This window comes from Myotis yumanensis, unplaced genomic scaffold (genome assembly GCF_028538775.1).
Source record: "Myotis yumanensis isolate MYYU_CA2020_CCGP unplaced genomic scaffold, mMyoYum1.0.hap1 SCAF_1, whole genome shotgun sequence".
Taxonomy (NCBI): domain Eukaryota; kingdom Metazoa; phylum Chordata; class Mammalia; order Chiroptera; family Vespertilionidae; genus Myotis; species Myotis yumanensis.
The window spans coordinates 70,345,535-70,364,333 of NW_027223752.1; the positions used below are offsets into that span (position 1 = coordinate 70,345,535).

The following is an 18,799-nucleotide window of genomic DNA, read 5'->3' on the forward strand; positions in this document are numbered from 1 at the left end:
CCGGGCAAGGGAATGAAGCCCCAGGCCTCGGCACAGTGCGGGGCACGTGGCAGGGTAGGCAGCAAAGCAGAGACAAATGTGCGCATGAGAAAGAGTGAGCAGAGGTTCATTACTCAGGGGCAATAGGAAGCTGCTTCCTTATTCCTGCTTCCAGCTCCTTGTCAGAGCCTCAGGACTGTAAAACAAAGGAGAGAACGCCTAATGCCAAAGATTCCATCGTATCATAAAGAAAACCAAGGCAAGAATACAGAAGGCTGGGGAAGCGTGAAAATGAAGAGGCTGGAAGATGAAGCAGACATTGTGAGCAGCGGGCACCTACCTTCTTTAATCTGCCAGCTGACGGGTGCCTGCTCGAATTCCAGGTCCTGGTTGGCTCTAATCTGCCGGGCTAGGATTCGCTGCCTCGAATCCTGCTGCTGAATCTCGGCCCTTTGAGGTGTCTCTCCAGCCCTGGGTAGCTGTTCCTCGTCACTCTGCTCCCCCAGCACTTTCCTGTCACAGAGGGGCCGGGGTTACCCAGGGAAATGCAAACCCAGTTCAGTCCCAGCAAAGCCTCTCTCAGAGAGCCCTGAATTCAACCGGGCAGAGAGGCTTTGGACTTCTGGCAACCCAGGCGTGGTGTCACAGGCAGCTCATGATGTCACAGTGCAGGATGGAGAACAGTCCTTAGACTAGTATATTCTTAGGTTGTGGGTTTAGCAGAAACACAAATATATTTTGGTTAAGGAAAATAACCAGGAACATAAAGCAGCTTTCACACAAACAAATAAACAAACAAAACCCTGGAACATTTTAGCTAAATCAAGAAATTTTGTCCTTTAAAAAAAAAAGTTTTCTGCTGGAAACAAAGTGGAGCAGAAGCCCAGAGCCACTGTAGGAATGGAGGGTCTCGCACATGTGCAGAGACTACAGCGGCACCTCTGTTCCCTGGAGGAGACCCTAGTCCAGAAGAGGGGATGCCCGCGCACCGCCTGTGAGAGCCAGCACTGGAGGAGCTCCCGAGTGTGAGACTGTAGTATGCATTTCAGGGACAGATGCAGAAGCGCTTTCTGGTGAAACTGTCCGGGATTTGTTTAGGTCCAGTGAGTGGGTATGTAAATGAAACAAGATTAGCTATGAGTTGATGTTTGTAGTGTATTTGGCATTTTCCAGAATACAAAGTTTAAAAAGAATTCTAGATCACAGTCATACCACCAGGTTCCTATGTGAACATGGATGAGCGAGAGCCTTCCCCTGAAAATGGACAGCTTCGGCCTGCATGCTAACTCTGCCCAGGTCATACACTGCCTTCTAGAGAGGACCTCATGTGCTGTTTCTGCAGGGTCACTCCATCCCTGTCATTCTGGGTAACTGCATGGGCGCTCCAGGTTGGCAGTGAGAAGGGTCAGGATCCTAGAGGCTCACAAAAGCTCCTGAATCCAGCCTCCCACAGCGCTCGTTCCAGCCCCAGGGTGCCAGGACCTGGCACTGGAACCAGCTCCCAGTCCGAGCACTGTGCTCTAGAGCAGTGGTTCTCAACCTTCCCAATGCCACGACCCTTTAATACAGTTCCTCATGTTGTGGTGACCCCCAATTTCATTGTTACAAATTGAACATAATTAAAGCATAGTGATTAATCACAAAAACAATATGTAATTATATATATGTTTTCCGATGGTCTTAGGCGACCCCTATGAAAGGGTCGTTCGACCTCCAAAGGGGTCGCGACCCACGGGTTGAGAACCGCTGCTCTAAAGGATCACTCTGCTCAGGAGATTTACATTTCATAGGCCAGAATGAAACCACGGAGGCTTTTGAAGCAGAGGGTTATAGCCTGTGAGGCAGGTTGGGTTTTTTGTAAGGGAAATGTCACAGGATCACAGCCGGACCACTCATATGTATGGTCCAGGCTGCTTCTGCGCCGCCCTGGCAGAGTCAAGTCACTGCAGCCGAGACTGTAAGTCCTATAAAGCCTAAGATACTACCTGGCCCTTAACAGATCATTTGTTGCCTCTCGCTTAGAGGAATTAATATCTCTTAATATAGGTCTAGGAGGACAGTGAAGGATGGATGGGAGGGAGAGTGACTAGGCGGATGAGAAGTGCATAGAAGCTAACACACCAGCAGTGTCTTCTCTGTGAAGGACACCGTGAGGTCGCTCGATGTACTATAGGTCCAGGGACTAGGACAGGCCCTGACACTTGAGCAGGTGCACTATGGGGAAGACTGGCACTGCTGCTGTGGGCAAAAGGCCAAATACACAAAGTGGAGTGTAGATAAAAGAGGAAGAAACTCTTTGATGCATGTGAGGCAAAAGGCTAGGGATAGTAATTGGAATAAAAAACCAGTTAATGCCACATGAACAGAAAAAGCAGGAAAACATTTTATACACGTGTCATGCCTGCACTACTGCTCCAAAATCTGTCTGACCACAGAGCTGAATTCCAACATAAGCCCATCTGAGGGTCTCAGACAAACTCAGCTAAGATCCAGACCATCAGATGCCCGGGGCAGGAAGGGGATCTTTATTCTGAATTCCCTGAGAGCATTTAGCTTCCTTCTCTGCCATCTAGAACCCTGACTGCAATTTCCTTCTCCCTAGAGGTGCGCTCCCTCTAGCCCTCCTCCTGGAAAGAAGCAGCTGCTAATAACCCAGTAGTTTCCTTCACAGCAGCAGCAGGCCTATGAGGCAGGAAGGCTAAGAGGATCACTGCAGACAATGCGTATTCACCCAAGATGCCACCTGCCATCAGGCTGAAAATGTCTCCCCTGCTAAATACGTCAGCCAAAAAGCAAGTGAAAAAGAAAATACCAACCTTATGCTACATATCTGGGTTGATTACCAAGGGCAAGCTTTCAGGTACCTGCCAGCCAAGGACCTCTGTCTCTCTCAGATGACTGCCCTTCATCTTGGGTGGCTCCTGCCTCCCCCAGCTGCTGCCTGGTGCCCTTCTGGCCGCCTTGAGTCTGACAGCTTCTGCAGCAGAATGCAGCAGTGTCTGCTCACTAATGCAGCAGTATTGGTAGCAGCAATGACAGTGTCTCCCAGGCCCTGGGCACTTAAGGTTAAGTCCCCAAAATTCCAAACGGGAAACTGCAAAGAACAGTTTCAAGGACAAACCCCTCTCTGGTCCAGATCACTGCTGCAAGAGGAAAGGAGGCAGACAGGCAATTTCCCCTGGAGTCAGAGGCTTACAGAGAAAGGCTCTGCAACTCTCTGGAGTCAGCTCCGGCTTTGCAGGCTCCCCACGGGTACTCCTCCAGAGAGAAAGGGGAGGGAAAGAAAGCCTAGGACAAGGAGGGGCTTGGGAGCCAACCCCACCCAAAAGCAGAGGAAAGACTGTCATGGAGATGCAGCCACACACCACGGGGAACCCAGCTGACAACAGGCAGTTTTCTCCACTCTCATGGGTTCTCTCCCCAGTCCCTCTGCCCAATCACAGGCCAGAGCCCCACACACCCAACCTCTACCAGGACTGGCACAGGATGCTGGCTACGGCAGCTGGGCAGGACCAGCTCAGCCCACAGGCTCCTAGAGCTGGTGCTGAAGCGTGGAGGCAGCGAGTGGGAAGCCTTGACTCTCCAATCTCTGTCGTCTCTGAATGAAAGGGTGCCTTCTCAGTGTTACTGAAAGGTCATGTCAGTGCCTGTGGAGCTAGCGAGCCCAAGAAGGCCATAAAAGGACAGGAGACCAGTGTTCTCTGGTCAGCTGGGTGAGATGGGGACAGGAAAGCGAAAGGGAAGCTGCATTCCTGGACAGCTCCCCACAAGAACCTCCCACTGGGGAGCTGTAGCTGTGGGATATCAGGTACTTGGCAGAGCACTCCACATGTTCTAGCTCTTTCATCCTACTTCAAGGATCCCTGGGAGAGAGATGGTAGTACCCTTACTTAGAGGAGCAAATAGACTCAGAGACTTGCTGAAGGTCACACAGCTTTTCTGTCATCGCCAGGAAGCGAAGCAGCTTTATCCAACCCCATCACTCTTTAAGTTGCAGAGCCATTCTCTGTAAGCCTCTGAACTCTGGGAAAAACAGATCTTAGTGCATCTTTCCAATGGAAATCTTACCTAAACAAGGCCTCCTTTCATGGACTCATTACAAAAAGGGAGGGCCACTCTGACTAAGCAAGAGCCTCAGCATCAGTCCTGAGTCCATCTTGGCCTTGATGCACTTGAGCCTCTTCCACCTTACCAGTCCCCCCATTGAACCCTCAGTTCCTCCTTAGACTCTGGTGAATCCTTTGGCCCTGAGCAGCCCCGCTGTGAGGATGTGCCTGCTTCACACACCTGCACCAGTGCACTCCCACTCCTGCATCCAACATCCCTCACTACAAGGTCAGACTTAAGACTATCTTCAGCTGCCACTGCATTCACCTGGCCTGAGGAAAGAGCAGCTGGATCCCCGTGAAGGAACCAAGGGACCAAGTGCCATCAGAACCCTTCCAGGAGCCCTGTGCTCATGGGGCTGGACAGCACCTGACACCGGCGGTCTCACAGGCTCCAAATCTCCTGCTGATATTTCTAAAGGAAGTCCCCAAGGCAGCAGCCACTTTGGCTTATGGGAATAGAAGGATACCACTGTTCCCAGTGCTAAATCCACAGGTATCTAGATCTGGAAGGAAATTCTATGAAGAAATGAGTGGAAAATGACTATGAAGAAGAAAAGTAGTTGCCACCAATCACACACAAAACTCTGGCTCCATGCTTCAGTTACAGTGCTGCTGAAGTGGATGGGAAAGGGCAGAACCTCAAGGTATTTTCACACTGCTTCTGGAGGCCCTGCCCTGTTATGCAGTTCTGGACACTCGGCAAAGAGAAAAAAAGGAGTCTCAGTCCCACAATGTCTTTAAAAACTCAGAGAAAGCCATAGTCCTGGAAGCTATGTGACACACCCGCGAGCTCCCACACAGGCAGCATGGCAGATAAAGAGGTTTACAGGGAGGTAAGTTCAGAAGCCGTATCAAAGCTACCTACAAACATCACATTTAAATCTTGTTGACAGAGAAAAGTGGGATAGGAAACAACACATGTCATACCTTTCAGTGATGAAGAAAGCTGGAATATCAAAGAGGAAATAATTGAGGGCCAAGACCACTTCCCTGCCAACTATCAGCCAAGCAGCTAGCTCAGCATCTGCAAATCACATTCCAAGTTGGTGCAGACCAGGCTTCATTCACACCTTGGCTGTTTACCCTCATCTCCTCCCAGCTCCATGTTGTAATGGACTAAGAAGAAAAACTCGTAGGTTACACAGCAGAATGAGCAGCTGTTTCTCACCTTTTCTTCCCAAACAGAGAGCAGAGACCCAACCTGGAGGCAGTGACATCTCCATCCAAGTTCAGCCACTCCAAAGAGCCACTACCACCAACAGCCTCTCCGACCTGGAAACGGGAAGAAAGCACAGCAAGACTGCAGTCATCAACCCTCCCCACCCTCCCAAGAGAACCAAACAAAGCTCAAACTCCTTCCTCAGAAAGGAGAAAGAGGGAGGCCAGCAGCCACACCGAAAGCACAGCATGCTAACCTGCCTTCTCTGCCGAAGGACAGCGGCCTCTGCTGGGTGGTTGAATCGGAATGTCTGTGCTTTCCCCAGGGTTATGACTGCTCCTGTGGCAGAGAGGCAGATGAGAATTCAATCAACAGTTCCTGTTCAGAGTATACACTTCATGCAGGGCACTGTTCTGGGAGATGAAAGTCCTACCCTCAACCAGTGGATAATTCAGCTGAGCCAATAAATATATATATATATTCATTGGATACTGCACAGCACATGCATCAAACTAAGGAGATGAACAGGAAGAATGTGGTACTCAAAGGAGAAGCAAGATGTGCTCCAGGTGTAGTAGTCAGGGAATACTTCATGGAAGAGGGGGAATGTAAGCCCAGCCTCAAAGGACAGACAGAACTTAAACAGATGAATAGTAATAGTAATAGTGACAGTAAAAATGATGAGTGGTTACTAAATGCCAAGAACACTAAGAACAACATTACATGAATGAGCTCATTTAATCCTCACACTTCCTGCTATTCAATCCTATTATTATCCCTATTTTACATGAGGAAATTGAAGCTCAGAGACTTTCCCAAGGACACAGAGCTAACAAACACAGGGACGAATTTCAGATTTATTCTCCATTCTGCGGCCCAAGAATTAGGGCTTCTTCATGCACGCGAAGAAGACTGTATTAGGAAACCTTCCGATCTCTGGGTGCAGGGACTGCTTCAGTGAGTTCTGAGTCCAGCCCATGAGAATGGAGCTGGTCCGTCACGCATCCTGGCATAAACAGGGCTGCAGACAGTCCTACCTTGGGTCAGACGGCAGGAAGCAGTGACCTCCCGGCCATTGACTAGGCAACGGGCCCCCCTGGCAGGCCGCAGAACGACGACCCCACAGGCGCTGGTGATAGTGCAGTGGTCCCTCTCGATCCACTGACCCTGCAGGACTACAGAAGAGGTGGGGGTCACCTGGATGGAGGCATGGCCCAGGGAAACACCTCCTCCCTTCTTCCCATGAGATCAGAATCCACATCTGGAAGATCTCAAATCACCTGAAACCTCTTAGACCTGGATCCTCCCACATGTGGGCCCCCTCCTATCATGTCCCAGCCACAGAGCTGCAGTCCACAGCCTAGCAGCAAAAGGAGCAGCCCCTTAGGACTTCAAAGATCCTTTCCCCTCAGAGCACCATCCGGTTCCTCTGCAGAAACCTGTCAGGCATGAGTACCTGCCACAAAGTGTCAGACCATACACTCTGTCACTTACCAATATCCTGTTCCTGCTCTGAGTCAATCCTTCCTATTTTTGTTGTCCCCTCCTAAAGGGAAAAACAAAGCCATTTAAATGAGAATAAAAAGGGACACAGCCCTGCCCCAAGAGGAGAGTCTACTTGTTTAAGTGTTATCACTATCTTCCCACACCCAGCCCAGCTTTTCCCACATCACTTCTCAACTTTGGTTCAGGCTGTTCTGACTGCTCTGCCCACTCACTCTGCAGCCAGAATGACCCTGAGAAGGTGGGGGCAAAAAATATATAACAAAGCAGCACCATATCTTTGCAAAGTCCAACAAGTGTTGGCAAACTCCTATAGCCTGAAGTTAGGGAATAGCCATGGCCATCAGAGATCTTTAGTCTGAGGAAGTGGGCACACAGGTATAGCTTTCTCCCAGGGGCTGAGGATCATGTGGTCCAGTCAGTCTCAGACACACAGGTGAATGGAAACACAAGATTTTTACCTTCTTGGTCCGCAGACGAAGTTTAACAGACACCAGATTGTAAGAAGGATAAAGCACGAATAGGACAAAAGCACATCTAGAATCAAAAAAAAGGACTGGAAAAGAGTTTAAGAGAGGAGGGGAAACAGGAGTTAGTATAAATGAATCACAAGGTTAGTAGAAGACAAGGCCTTTAGCCTTTGATTATGACAATTCAGACCACGTAGCTTTGTTGAGGAAGGCAGCAAATGGCAAAGAGATGCTGAGTTTAGATACGTATTCGTCGTGCATCGAGTAAGCCATTCGTTATGCCCTAGGCACTGCGCTGAGTGCTTTACAGGCATCTCTTATTCAATCCTTTAACCCAAAATGTAGGTATTATTATCCCGTTTATAGACAAGGAATCTGAAGCTGATGGGGTATAAGTTGCCCAGGGAACCCATAAACTAAATAGGAGAGCTCTGGCTGGAATTCCGTGCTTTTCCAACCTCAGCATACCACCGCTCCAGTGGCTGAGGCTTCACTGTTCTCAGCCAGAGGGGTGGTCCCTACAGCTCCTCCAAAAGAGCTTGTGAGAAGGAAGACTCCAGAAGTGATGAATGATGCTCTGCACCTCCCTCTACATGCACACCCACAAACAGCCAGAGCCCAGACTTTTCTGCTCAGCCACTGAGGATCACACAAGCCAATGGACACTGGCTTCCCAGCACTGCCAAACAGGATCAAGAGAAAGAGGTCAAGACCCCTCTTGTGGGCTCAGGGTCACCCTGATGAGGAGGCACATTCCACCCCAACCGATGAAAGCCACAGCACATCACAACTTCTAGACCTGCAGGGCAGTAACAACCAGAAAATGTGATGGCATCTGTTTAACAGGATTGAACCGGTGCCTGAGCTTGCTGCCCCTCTGCCTCCTTACCCAGGGGCCGTTAGCAGCACAAAGGCACATATGTGGGGAAGTCCAGGATATCAGTAACCTGTGCTCTATGCATCCTTCCCTCGGCCCCCTTCCACCTGAGGTTCCTTCTGAGGTGGCTCAAGGGAAAACAGCTCCCAGGGCATTGCTAGTGACTAGTCCCAGATCTGGAACCAAGCCAGCAAAGCAAAAAACAAACAAGAGAGAATCCTGAGTGATTACTGTTACATTCCCCAAACCAGGGTGTAAAGAAATGAAAAGGGGAAAATGGGCACATAATATGCAGAAATGCCAGGATTAGCACTAACTGGAACCCCATGCCCTGGCTCACTGGAAACACACCTGGAGGGAGTGCCACCTGGGTGTGCACAGACTCAGCAGGAAAACCAGCACCTCTACATTCAGACGGGCAGTTGTATCCTTTGACCCCCAGCTGTACCCCAAGCTCTACCACTTGACTTCCAACTTCATCTGCTCCTTCCACATGCAATCAATATATCAGATCAGTTCTACTCAAATATTGACCATTTTAATCCACCTGATCTCTTCCAGACTTCCAGTCTATCCCTGTGGCTCTGACTGAGAAGGATCCATAGCCTTTAGGATTTAGATTTTGCCTGAGGCATTTTCACTGAGATCATCTGCACTCTGTGTATCATAAAATAAGCTACTTTAACTTTGTCTGAGAGGCCCAGTCTCTGACAACTCCCTCAGGGCTTATCCTAAGAACAGACTTACTGCACATGATGAGCTCTGCTAACATCTCACTACCACATGCACTGCAGCATTAGGAGTCTAATTTCTCCAGGGATAATAGCAGCATTACACAAGCCCCATAAACTCTGTTCCTTTTCAATGTCCGCTGGGGACAATTGTGAGAATGAATATTGGATTTTCAGTGAGCACAGGGATTTTGGCCATGTAAAGTATATTTTGTCTTCCACAGAGACTGTCCCACAGCAGGACATTTTTTATGAGGTCAGGATGTAAGACTATCTACCATGGGTCACTGACTCTCAAACTGCTCCATTTAGAAATGAGGACCTTGCCTCTAGGTGACAATGAACCAGGTGAGCAGGGTCCTCCGTGGAAAGCCTTAACTTCATTGTATTTTCTCTGGGCGGCTGCACGTCATGCCCTGCCACCACTCCCCTCACCTCTTTAGACTCTCCCTTATGCTTCTCTAAGGTTCAGGTATCTATTTTCTCTCTCCTCTCTTCTTTCCCAAGTAAACCTAGTAATGGAGAATTGGGAGGCACGTTTTATTGATTTGGGGGTTGAGTGACATGGAGAAGTATTGAAAGAAAACTGTTTCAAATCATCTGACTGCCCTGTTAGCCATCTGTGAGCAGCCTGCATTTGCACAGCTCAGGAGCACCAATGGTACTTTAAGATTAGGATTTCACTTCCTTGCCTGCATTCATGTGTTTCAGGAAGCCAGAAAAGGAATAAAGCAGCATCGTTCTTATTTTAAAACCAGAGGCCCGGTGCACGAAATTCGTGCGGGGGGGGGGGGGGGGGGGGCGGTCCCCCTCAGCCCGGCCTGCACCCTCTCGCAGTCTGGGATCCCTCAGGGTAGGTTTGCCTGCCAGCTAAGGCCTGATTCCTCTCACAGTCTGGGGCTCTCACAGTCCAGGACCTGTCGCTTCTTACTGCCCACCTACAGCAGAGGCGGGAGGCTTTTGCCACCACTGCTGCACTCGCCAGCAGTGAGCCCAGCTTCTGGCTGAGCAGCGCTCCCCCTGTGGGAATGCACTGACCACCAGGGGGCAGCTCCTGTATTGAGCATCTGCCCCCTGGTGGTCAGTGCGCATCACAGCGACCGGTCGTTCTGCTGGTTGTGATGCCATTTGGTCAATTTGCATATTAGGGTTTTATTATATAGGATGAGGAAATTAAGGTTCAGAGAACAAAAGTAAATTATATAAAAGCAACAGTAGCAGCAACTACAAAAGAAACCTGATTGTTCTGATTTCCAGTTTTCTGCTCCATTCATACAAAAGCCAAACAGGTCCAATTGGCTGGCTAACCATTTCCTGAGGGCAAACCTGAAGTCGGCACTGGGACATCTGTCTCAATTCACAAATGCTTGGCTGCTTCCCCTGGCTTTTCCCTCCTTGACCTCTGGAGCCAGTAGCTCGGGAAGAGGGCATGCACCTGCCTACTCACCTTGAGGTGATAGAGAACGACACCTGTGCTGAGCACATCCTCCTCCAAGGCCATCAGGTGTGGCAGGCTGGAATCGATGACAACCCCAGCCCTCCTTCGGTTGATGTCCACTCTGTAATGCTCCACGAGGGCTTTCCACTCATTCCACTTCTGAGTCCAGTCTCTAGTCAGCTGGTCTATCTGCAGAGACAGAGGAGGTGGTCTCAGAGACTCAGCGCAGGAAGCAGGACTAAAGTCGAGGTGGCATCCTGGTCTGATCCCCCACCCCTCCCCGGGTATTACTTCCTTACTCTCCTCACTACTACTGTTCAAAGGGCCACAGAGGCCCCTGCACCTCTTCTAGGAGATCTCTGTGTTTACAAGTTTTCTTCAAAAGCAAGTGCTACTTTCATAAATAGAAACTCATTATTTTTAAAGTTTTCTGCAACAGCATGTATTATTTTTATAATTGGGGACAAACAGTATAAATGTGATGTTTTAAATTGATGGAGATATTAGTCAGACATCTATAATTCCCCTCTCCCCATCCCCTACTATGTGAGCCATCCTTTTTGTGACCTAACACTTCTTTCTCAAGGAACAGCACCTCCACTTCTAATGTGAGTGTGTACGTGGCTCAAAGACCACAAAGCACAAGAGAAGTCAACCCAGGGAGAATATATGAAACTGGCCTGAAACACCACATAGTAATAAAATGACAATAAAATCCTGAGGGCTTATTATGTATTAGGATCACAGTTTTAAAAATAAATATTCCAAGACTTAGAGGCCTTAACACCATCTAGAGAATGTAAACAAATAATATTGAATGCAGAGTCCTTTTTCCTTCTTATGGTGGAAATTCATGCCTAGGCAGGCAGCTTATCCTGGAAGTGGAAGAACCGAGGAATCCGAAAAAGACACTGAATTCACCTAAATACTTCTCTCATAAGTGCAATACTTAAGAAAAAATAAACTATGCCAAGTTTGCATACAACTATTTTATGTCCCTACAAAAAATATTTTTAATCCCTGAGTTGAAGTTTGAAAATTACAGGGTAACCAAAGGCTGAGCTGGACTGGGACTTGGCAGAGGTAAACAGCAGGTCGCTCTGGCTTAGTTTGGCCAACCTGGCACTGAACCTGGAGGCACGGCTGAACACACCCCCCTCTGGCCAGCTCCCTCACCAACTCCTCCACTGCCTAACATTACTGGATAGGCCAGCTCATTGCAGATTCAAGCCCCCTTGAATTCTGCTGGCCTGCATAACGCAAAACTGCAAATAAGCCTGGAGTGATTTTGACTCTTTATCTCTTATGTATAGAAATACAATATTTTCTGAACCCCAGATTAGGACATATGTTTAAACAGAGAATTTCTGAGAAACTTCTGGATGTATGACATAGTCCTAAAGTTTAGTTTGGATAATAATACGTTGACATAGCCAGAATACTTTAATAACACATAGGGTGATGTAATAGAATACTGGAAATTGAGACATTTGGTTGTAGGATCTAAATAGAACCTGGCATCAAATAATACCTACCTTTTTTTTTTTCCTTTTAAGTGTCTCTGGGAATCACCACTTAACCTAATCACCCAAAATGTTTTGTCCGCCCTCACACAGGGTCATGACGGCAATCTCTTTTCTGGCCATCTGCTTCCAGGCTTCCCTCCCTTCAATCCATCCTACATACAACTGTCATAGTAATTTTCCTACTATACTTCCTCATTATCACCACCTTGGTTCTCGCCTCCCAAACTGGCCCTCACCTTAGCTCTGCTAACCTCTACCAGGAGCACCCACTCCAGGCAGCTTAGCCTTCTTCACACTGTGTGCGTCCCCCTGGCCTCCCACACCTGTTCATCCTCCCAGTTCTATGGCTTTGCTTACGTTATCCCTCTCTCACCCCAAATTCCTTACCCCTTCTACCTACCTAACAAACTTTATCAATTCTTCCAGGTCTAGTTCAAGTTCTCTGAGTTCCAGCTCCAGCAATGTAATAGCTGCACTGAAAATCCCAAGCCATCATGATTTTTTTCCTTCCCTAAGGTCTTTCGTCTAACAGTTACTACATTTAACCACTCTCTAAATGTGTTTCCAACTACACTGCAAGCCACTTGAAGGCAGGGACTACTTTATATCTCTTGCAGCATCATGCAGAGCACCTATTTGGTGCTCAATGAGTACATGTTGGTTGGTTGATTTACTAACTGGAAAATAAATTTTATTTTCTAAGCTATTGTCACTATCCAAAGGGAATTATGAATCTTTAAGAGAACAAAACAAAGTCAGAAAGCTTGTCACCAGCCCTTCAGACAAACAAATCCCCCATCCAAGGCCGAGTGAACACAAAAATTATCTCTACACCAGACAGAACTTCACTGTGTGCTGCCGAGGGAACAGCCCGGGCCCAGGAATGATGGAGGAGATCAGACCTCCTCCCAGGGTGAGGTAAAGCACAACGGGGTCCACCTCACACACCCACCTTCAGTTCGTTCTGGAGAACCAGCTCCTTCAGATTCCCATCCTTCTCACTCAATGAACTGAAGTTTCTCTGCACAAAGAAAGAGTTGTGTTTCATGGTCCCACCCTTACTCTTGTGAGGGGACATCAGATGCAGATAAGGGAAAGACTATAATTAAAATCAGAAATAAATCAGAAGCCTAAGTATTTGGGCTCAGATTGACACAAAGGAGGTGAATTCAAGGAAATTTTTCTGGAGGGCCCCATTCCCCATATCTGCCCACACACAGAATAAGAGCCGTTCAGGCAAATGCCCTTGGACACCAGAGGTGACAGAGTACGAGGATGTCCACTCCATCGGAAACGACACAGGGAACCAGAGCAATCCCCATCCTGTTTCTGCACCTGCCTCTGCTCCACAGGTGTTACTTAGTTGAGAACACAATGAAGCAGGACTCAGGTTCCTGGGGAAGAAAAGGAGCTCTTGAATACACACAAGTTCTGATTGCCTGCATACCAGTTCGAAGCTCAGGAGCACAGCTTTCAGTCTTCTGATCTCTTCCCTGAGTTCTCTGATCAACTTTACGTTTGCATCCTGAAACACAGAGAACTCAGTCACCGCTGATTGATGTCAGGCCCTGAAAGCTATGAGATGCTCCATGCAATTAACTTGGATGAAGTAGATTACTCCTGGGAAGTACCTTCTGGGGTAGTCTCTTACAATGTGATCCCAGGAGTAAGAACTTGTTAGAAATACAAATTTTGTCCCTTCCCAACACCTACTAAATCAGAAATTCTTGAGGGCTGGGGCCCAAGCTGTGGTTTAATAAGCCCTCCAGAATCTTCTTATACACACTAAAGTTTGAGAATCACTCTCCTAGAGCAGGAGGTCAGGCAGGTAACACAAATGCCAGGGCATTTCAGATAGTAGGTGCCAATCTTTCTGTATTGTAACTAAACTTAGTACCTGTTTAATTACATTCTTTTTTTTAATCCTCACCTAAAAATAAGTTTTTATTGATTTTAGAGAGAGAGGAAGGAGGACAGAGACATAGGAGAGAGAGGGAAGGGGAGAGAGGGAGAGAGAGAGAGAGAGAGAGAGAGAGAGAGAGAGAGAGAAACATCGATTAGTTGCTTCCTGTATGACTGGGGATTGAACTCACAACCTAGATCTGTGCCCTGACCAGAATGGAACCTGCAACCTTTTGATGCACTACAAGATGCTCCAACCAACTGATCCACCTGGCCAGAGCTAATTACAATTACGCTGCCTTTTAAAATAGTCCACAGATGGGCTAGATCTGACTGGCCACCAGTTTGTAATCACTGCTGTGGAACTATTCACTGAAATTGCAAAGCAGATAAGGAATTTTTGGAAAATTCTCATTATTATTCAGCTTTCAAAACTAATGAATTTATTATGTACCTATTTTAGCCTGAAACAGAGACATAACTACCATTTGCATGCATCAACATATAAGCATGTACTAGTATTAACATAAACTCAGAATAAAATTAGTAAATAATTATTAAGTAAATAAATAAATAAATAAGAAAAAAATCTTTCTTATAGTGACACTGGTACACCATGGATGTTAAGAATGGTCTTAGGGAAATACCTAAAATAAATTATTCATAAAAGGTTATAAATGAAGTCAGTAGAGATATGAGAGAAGGGTGTTAACACTAGAAAAAATAATTTCACTTCCTTATCATTCAGAGAACGAGTTTGGCAAGAGGAGAGATAGAAATACTTAAAAAGAACGACATCACACTGGTAAACTTGACTGGCTTAAAAAAAAAATGACATCAGCAAGAGGAATAACAAAAGGAGACTTTTATGTAAAGTGTTAGAGGCCCGGTGCACAGATTCATGCACCAGTGGGGTCCCTACACCTGGCCTGCATCCTCTCACAATCCAGGACCCCTCAGGGGATGTATGAGAGCTGGTTTCGGCCCGATCCCCACCGGCCAGTCCAAGGGACCCCACCGGTGCATGATCATAGCTGGGGAGGGACCACAGGAGGGTTCCAGGACATGTCCAGTCCGTCTTGCCCAGTCCCAGTCGGGGTCGACTGTGGCCAGCCAGCTGGGAAGGGACCATGAGAGGTTGGCCAGCCAGGGAGAGACCTCGGGAGGGCTCCAGGGCATGTCCGGCCTGTCTTGCCCAGTCCTGATAGGCCGGACCCCAGCAGCACACTAACCTACTGGTCGGAGTGTCTGCCCTCTAGTGGTCAGTGCATTTCATAGTGACTGGTTGAATGGTCAAACGGTCAGACACTTAGCATATTAGGCTTTTATTATATAGGATAACAGACCAGGACTTCAGATGAAGGTCTCACCTCATTCACCCGTGGCTTGTTGATGATGTTCTTGGCATTGGATGCATATCTCAGTGTGCTCATGGTTTCACTGTAGCTACTGTGTGCAGGAGACACAGCTAAGGTACAAGGAGAAAGTTTAAAATCATGCCGAGCCCTCTGACCCAGCCCATAACCACTTGCCTTGCTGTTACTATCCATCTGTGTACGAGACCCTTGATGAAATGGGTGGTCATGGCCCTTTCTCTGAGGCACAGTACCAGTCCTAACCCAGAACCAGCCCCAGCTTCCTACTCACTGGCAACCATGATGGTTCTGGAGTTGCCTCCAAGGCTGTCCTTCAGCAGCCAGGTCAACACGGAGTCCCGGTATGGGATATAGGACTGCCTCCGAGAGGGTCCCCCTCCAATGCTGGTCCCAGAAGAGCTGGAAATCCCACTGTCACCACCATTTCTGGTTACACTGTTAAGGCTCTGGCAGCTGCTGAATACTTGAGAGTTCTGGGCTTAAAATAGAAAAAATAATAAAATAGGAAGAAAAAAGAAATCCTGAAACAAATGCATTAAAAGAAAACAACACCTAGGGAGCACTTCCTAATCCCTTTCTGCATACAATATGATGCTTTAAGTTTGAGTTCTAAATAAGACTTTGGATTCATGACATGGAGTATTTGAGTTACACAATTTTTTAGTCTCTCTTCTTTCTAAAATGAGAGTACAGAAATAATGGCCAACTTGTATTCTAAAACAACAGATAAATATCTATTTTTATGCCCCAAACCAGAAGGTAACTACATCAAAAAGACCTTGTATCTGCCCCATTTTGACAAAATGAAAATACATGAGTTATTCTCCAAAGTCTCCCTCCCACTCTGATGATCCAGTCTATCAGCCAAATACCTAAGGTGGAGATGACAATTCCCAGAGTCACAAGAGACTTGTTGATATTGGCTCCTTCAGTGATCCGGTCCTTACAGTAACTGGGGTCTGCTCTTTCACTAAAACAGTCAATGAAAACAAAAACAAAGCATACAAGGCAACAATATCCTTACAATATTGCTGAAGATAGAAATACTTAAAAAGAACGACATTATGTTGTACATCACATAAAAGACTCACATAATAAATTCCTTTTAGAATTCAATTCCAGAAAAAAAGTTACCATCTTGTAATGCACTAGTATTCTTCTGTTTCTCAGGCATTAAAAATCAAATAATTCATTATATTTCTGTTTTTATTTTGGCTGCCAAAGTACTTACAGCTACATGCAATACTCACTTATAATAATTATATTGGCACTAGAGGCCCAGTACATGAATTTGTGCACAGGTGGGGTCTAGCCGGCCTGCTCCAATCAGGGCTGATCGGGGGCAGGGCCAGCTGGAGGGAGGGGCTGCGGGCAGTTGATGGGCCAGTCCTGCCCCCGATCGGGAGGGGGGGGGCCAATCAGGGGCAGGGCTAGCCAGGGGGAGGGGCCGCAGGCAGTTGGCCAGCTGGCCCCGCCCCCTGCTCAAACTCCCCATTGAGGAAACAATTTGCATAACAGCTTTTTATTATATAGGACTAGAGGCCCAGTGTACAAATTCATGCACTGATAGGGTCCAGCTAGCCCCAATTGGTGGATTGGGACCGGGCCTGTCAGGAGGAGGAGACAGCGGGAGGTGAGCCGGCTGGCCTGCCCCAATCAGGGCCAGGCTGACTGGGGGGAGGGGCCAGCTGGGGTGGGGGGGCCGTTTGGGGGTGGGGCTGGCTGTGGGGAGGGACTGTAGGCTGATCGGGTGGTGGGGGCTGACTGGGGGGTGGGGCTGATTGGGGGTGGGGCCGGCCATGGGGAGGGGCTATGGATGGTGGGCTGGTCGGCCCCACCTCCAAAAGAGGTGGGGGTGGGCAATCGGAAGCCAGCAGCCTGGGGGAAGGGGCATGGGTGGTTGACTGGCCGGCCCTGCCCCTGATCAGAGTTGGGGGGCCGATCAGGGGCAGAACTGGCTGGGGGGAGGGACTGCAGGAGGTTGACCAATGGCCCCGCCCCTATTGGGGTAGGGGGGCTATCAGGGGCAGGGCCTACTGTGGGGAGGGGCTGAGGGCCGATCAGGGTGGGGTGGGCCGATTGGGGGCAAGGCCAGTCAGGGGGAAGAGCCACAGGGGGGTTGGCCGGCCACCGGCCCTTGATCGGGGTGGGAGAGGCCGATAAGGGGCGAGGAGGCAGGGGAGGAGCCATGGGATGTTGGCTGGCCGGCCCCACCCCCAGATCAGGCCGGTTTGCTGGCCGCAGTGGGCGTCATAGTGACCAGTTGTTACGGCGTTACGGTCGCTGGCTTCTTATACAGTGGGGCCTTGACTTACGAGTGTCCCAACTAAGGAGTTTTTTGAGATACCAGCTGACTCTCAGCCAATTTTTTGCATTGAGGTGACAGAGTAATTTGAGTTAACGAGCTCCTTAACGAGCTCGGTCTCGTAACAAATTAAACTCGGCCCCACTGTATATATATAGATAGATAGATAGCTTTTTGGTATAGTCACTTCCCCTCTGCCTTTATTGTTTTACTAGAGGCCTGTTGCACGAAGAGATTCGTGCAATAGGCCTTCCTTTCCCCTGGCTGCTGGCACCGGTTTTCCTCCAGGACCCGGCACCCAGGCCTTCGCTCTGGCCGGGCTCCGGCTGAAGCCAGCTCCGGAACCGTGAGGCTTCGCTGCTCCACCGGCCCCGGGGCCATCGCTGCTCCACCCCTTGGAGCCTATGTATGCAAATTAGCCACCATCTTTGTTAGGCTAATTTGCATACTCTCCTAATTGGCTGGCTGGTTAGCGTAGCAAAGGTACAGTCAATTTACATGTTTGTCTATTATTAGGTAATATTTCACACATTAATGGCTTTATGGTATCTGTGTCATTACTGTCAACTGTCTCAAATTCCTTTTTTAAATAAATGGGCAACAGTCAAAATTTACACTTCTGATGAATTGATATAGTTCATTCCAGATAGCATTTAGTTGTTTTTGGATTTTTTTGCACTTAGTTTTTAAGGGAATGCTGTACCATATTAATTATTTAGCAGTTTTAAAATAAGAAAATTTCCTTATTTCATCTTACTTTTCTGTGACCACATTGTCCCCAAGACTTTCTTTCTGGACATGTGACTATAATTCATGCTTCATTCTAATATTTAAAAGACAGTGTCTTTTCCCCAATGCCACAATATTAAAAAATAAAACAAAACTTTTTTTAGTAATGTAGTGAGATGCACAAAATCAAAACTAAGTCAAAGGAAAAAAAGTATGCTTTTTAGAGCAGCAGTTTTCAATTCTGGCTAGCACTGAGCGCTTTAAAAACTACCAATGCTTGAACTCCCCTGACCCCTCTAATATCCTGATTTATTTGGTCTAAGGTGCAGTCCAGGCATTGGGAATTTTAAAAGGTCCCAGGTGATTTTAATGGACAACTAGGATTGAGATCCCCTGACACAGAACTTTTCAGTTCCTAGAAGCTATAATTTCTTAACCTAGTATTCAAAGAATATGTTTCTTTTGTAATTTCCTCAGGACTGTTGAAATATGAAAAAGGTTAGAACAAGATTATTCCCTAAAAAATGAGCAAGAATAAGGTCATTGCCAAGGGAGTAATTCCCCTTGGCTTTGAAATCTAATTACCTGCCTGCTAGGTCCACAAGGTTGATCTTGCTAGCGACTTCAGAGGGGAGGTTATTCTCCAGAACCGCCTAAGGCAGAAAATAATTAAACCTTGTCATTTGGAACAATGA

General features: G+C 47.6%; 1 protein-coding gene across 1 annotated transcript in view; it reads right to left on the minus strand.

Annotated features, from left to right (window-relative positions):
* The window catches only part of STARD9 (StAR related lipid transfer domain containing 9), a 109,286-nt gene that overhangs the window by 34,417 nt on the left and 56,070 nt on the right, over positions 1-18,799 (minus strand). The window contains exons 10-21 of the mRNA XM_070424385.1: positions 18,690-18,757; positions 15,943-16,040; positions 15,342-15,548; positions 15,065-15,162; positions 13,240-13,317; positions 12,745-12,813; positions 10,276-10,455; positions 6,742-6,793; positions 6,285-6,422; positions 5,504-5,586; positions 5,257-5,360; positions 320-492 (exon numbers count right to left, since the gene is read on the minus strand). Coding sequence (XP_070280486.1) covers positions 320-492; positions 5,257-5,360; positions 5,504-5,586; positions 6,285-6,422; positions 6,742-6,793; positions 10,276-10,455; positions 12,745-12,813; positions 13,240-13,317; positions 15,065-15,162; positions 15,342-15,548; positions 15,943-16,040; positions 18,690-18,757 — 1,348 coding nt within the window. The remainder of the gene's footprint in view (positions 1-319; positions 493-5,256; positions 5,361-5,503; positions 5,587-6,284; positions 6,423-6,741; positions 6,794-10,275; positions 10,456-12,744; positions 12,814-13,239; positions 13,318-15,064; positions 15,163-15,341; positions 15,549-15,942; positions 16,041-18,689; positions 18,758-18,799) is intronic.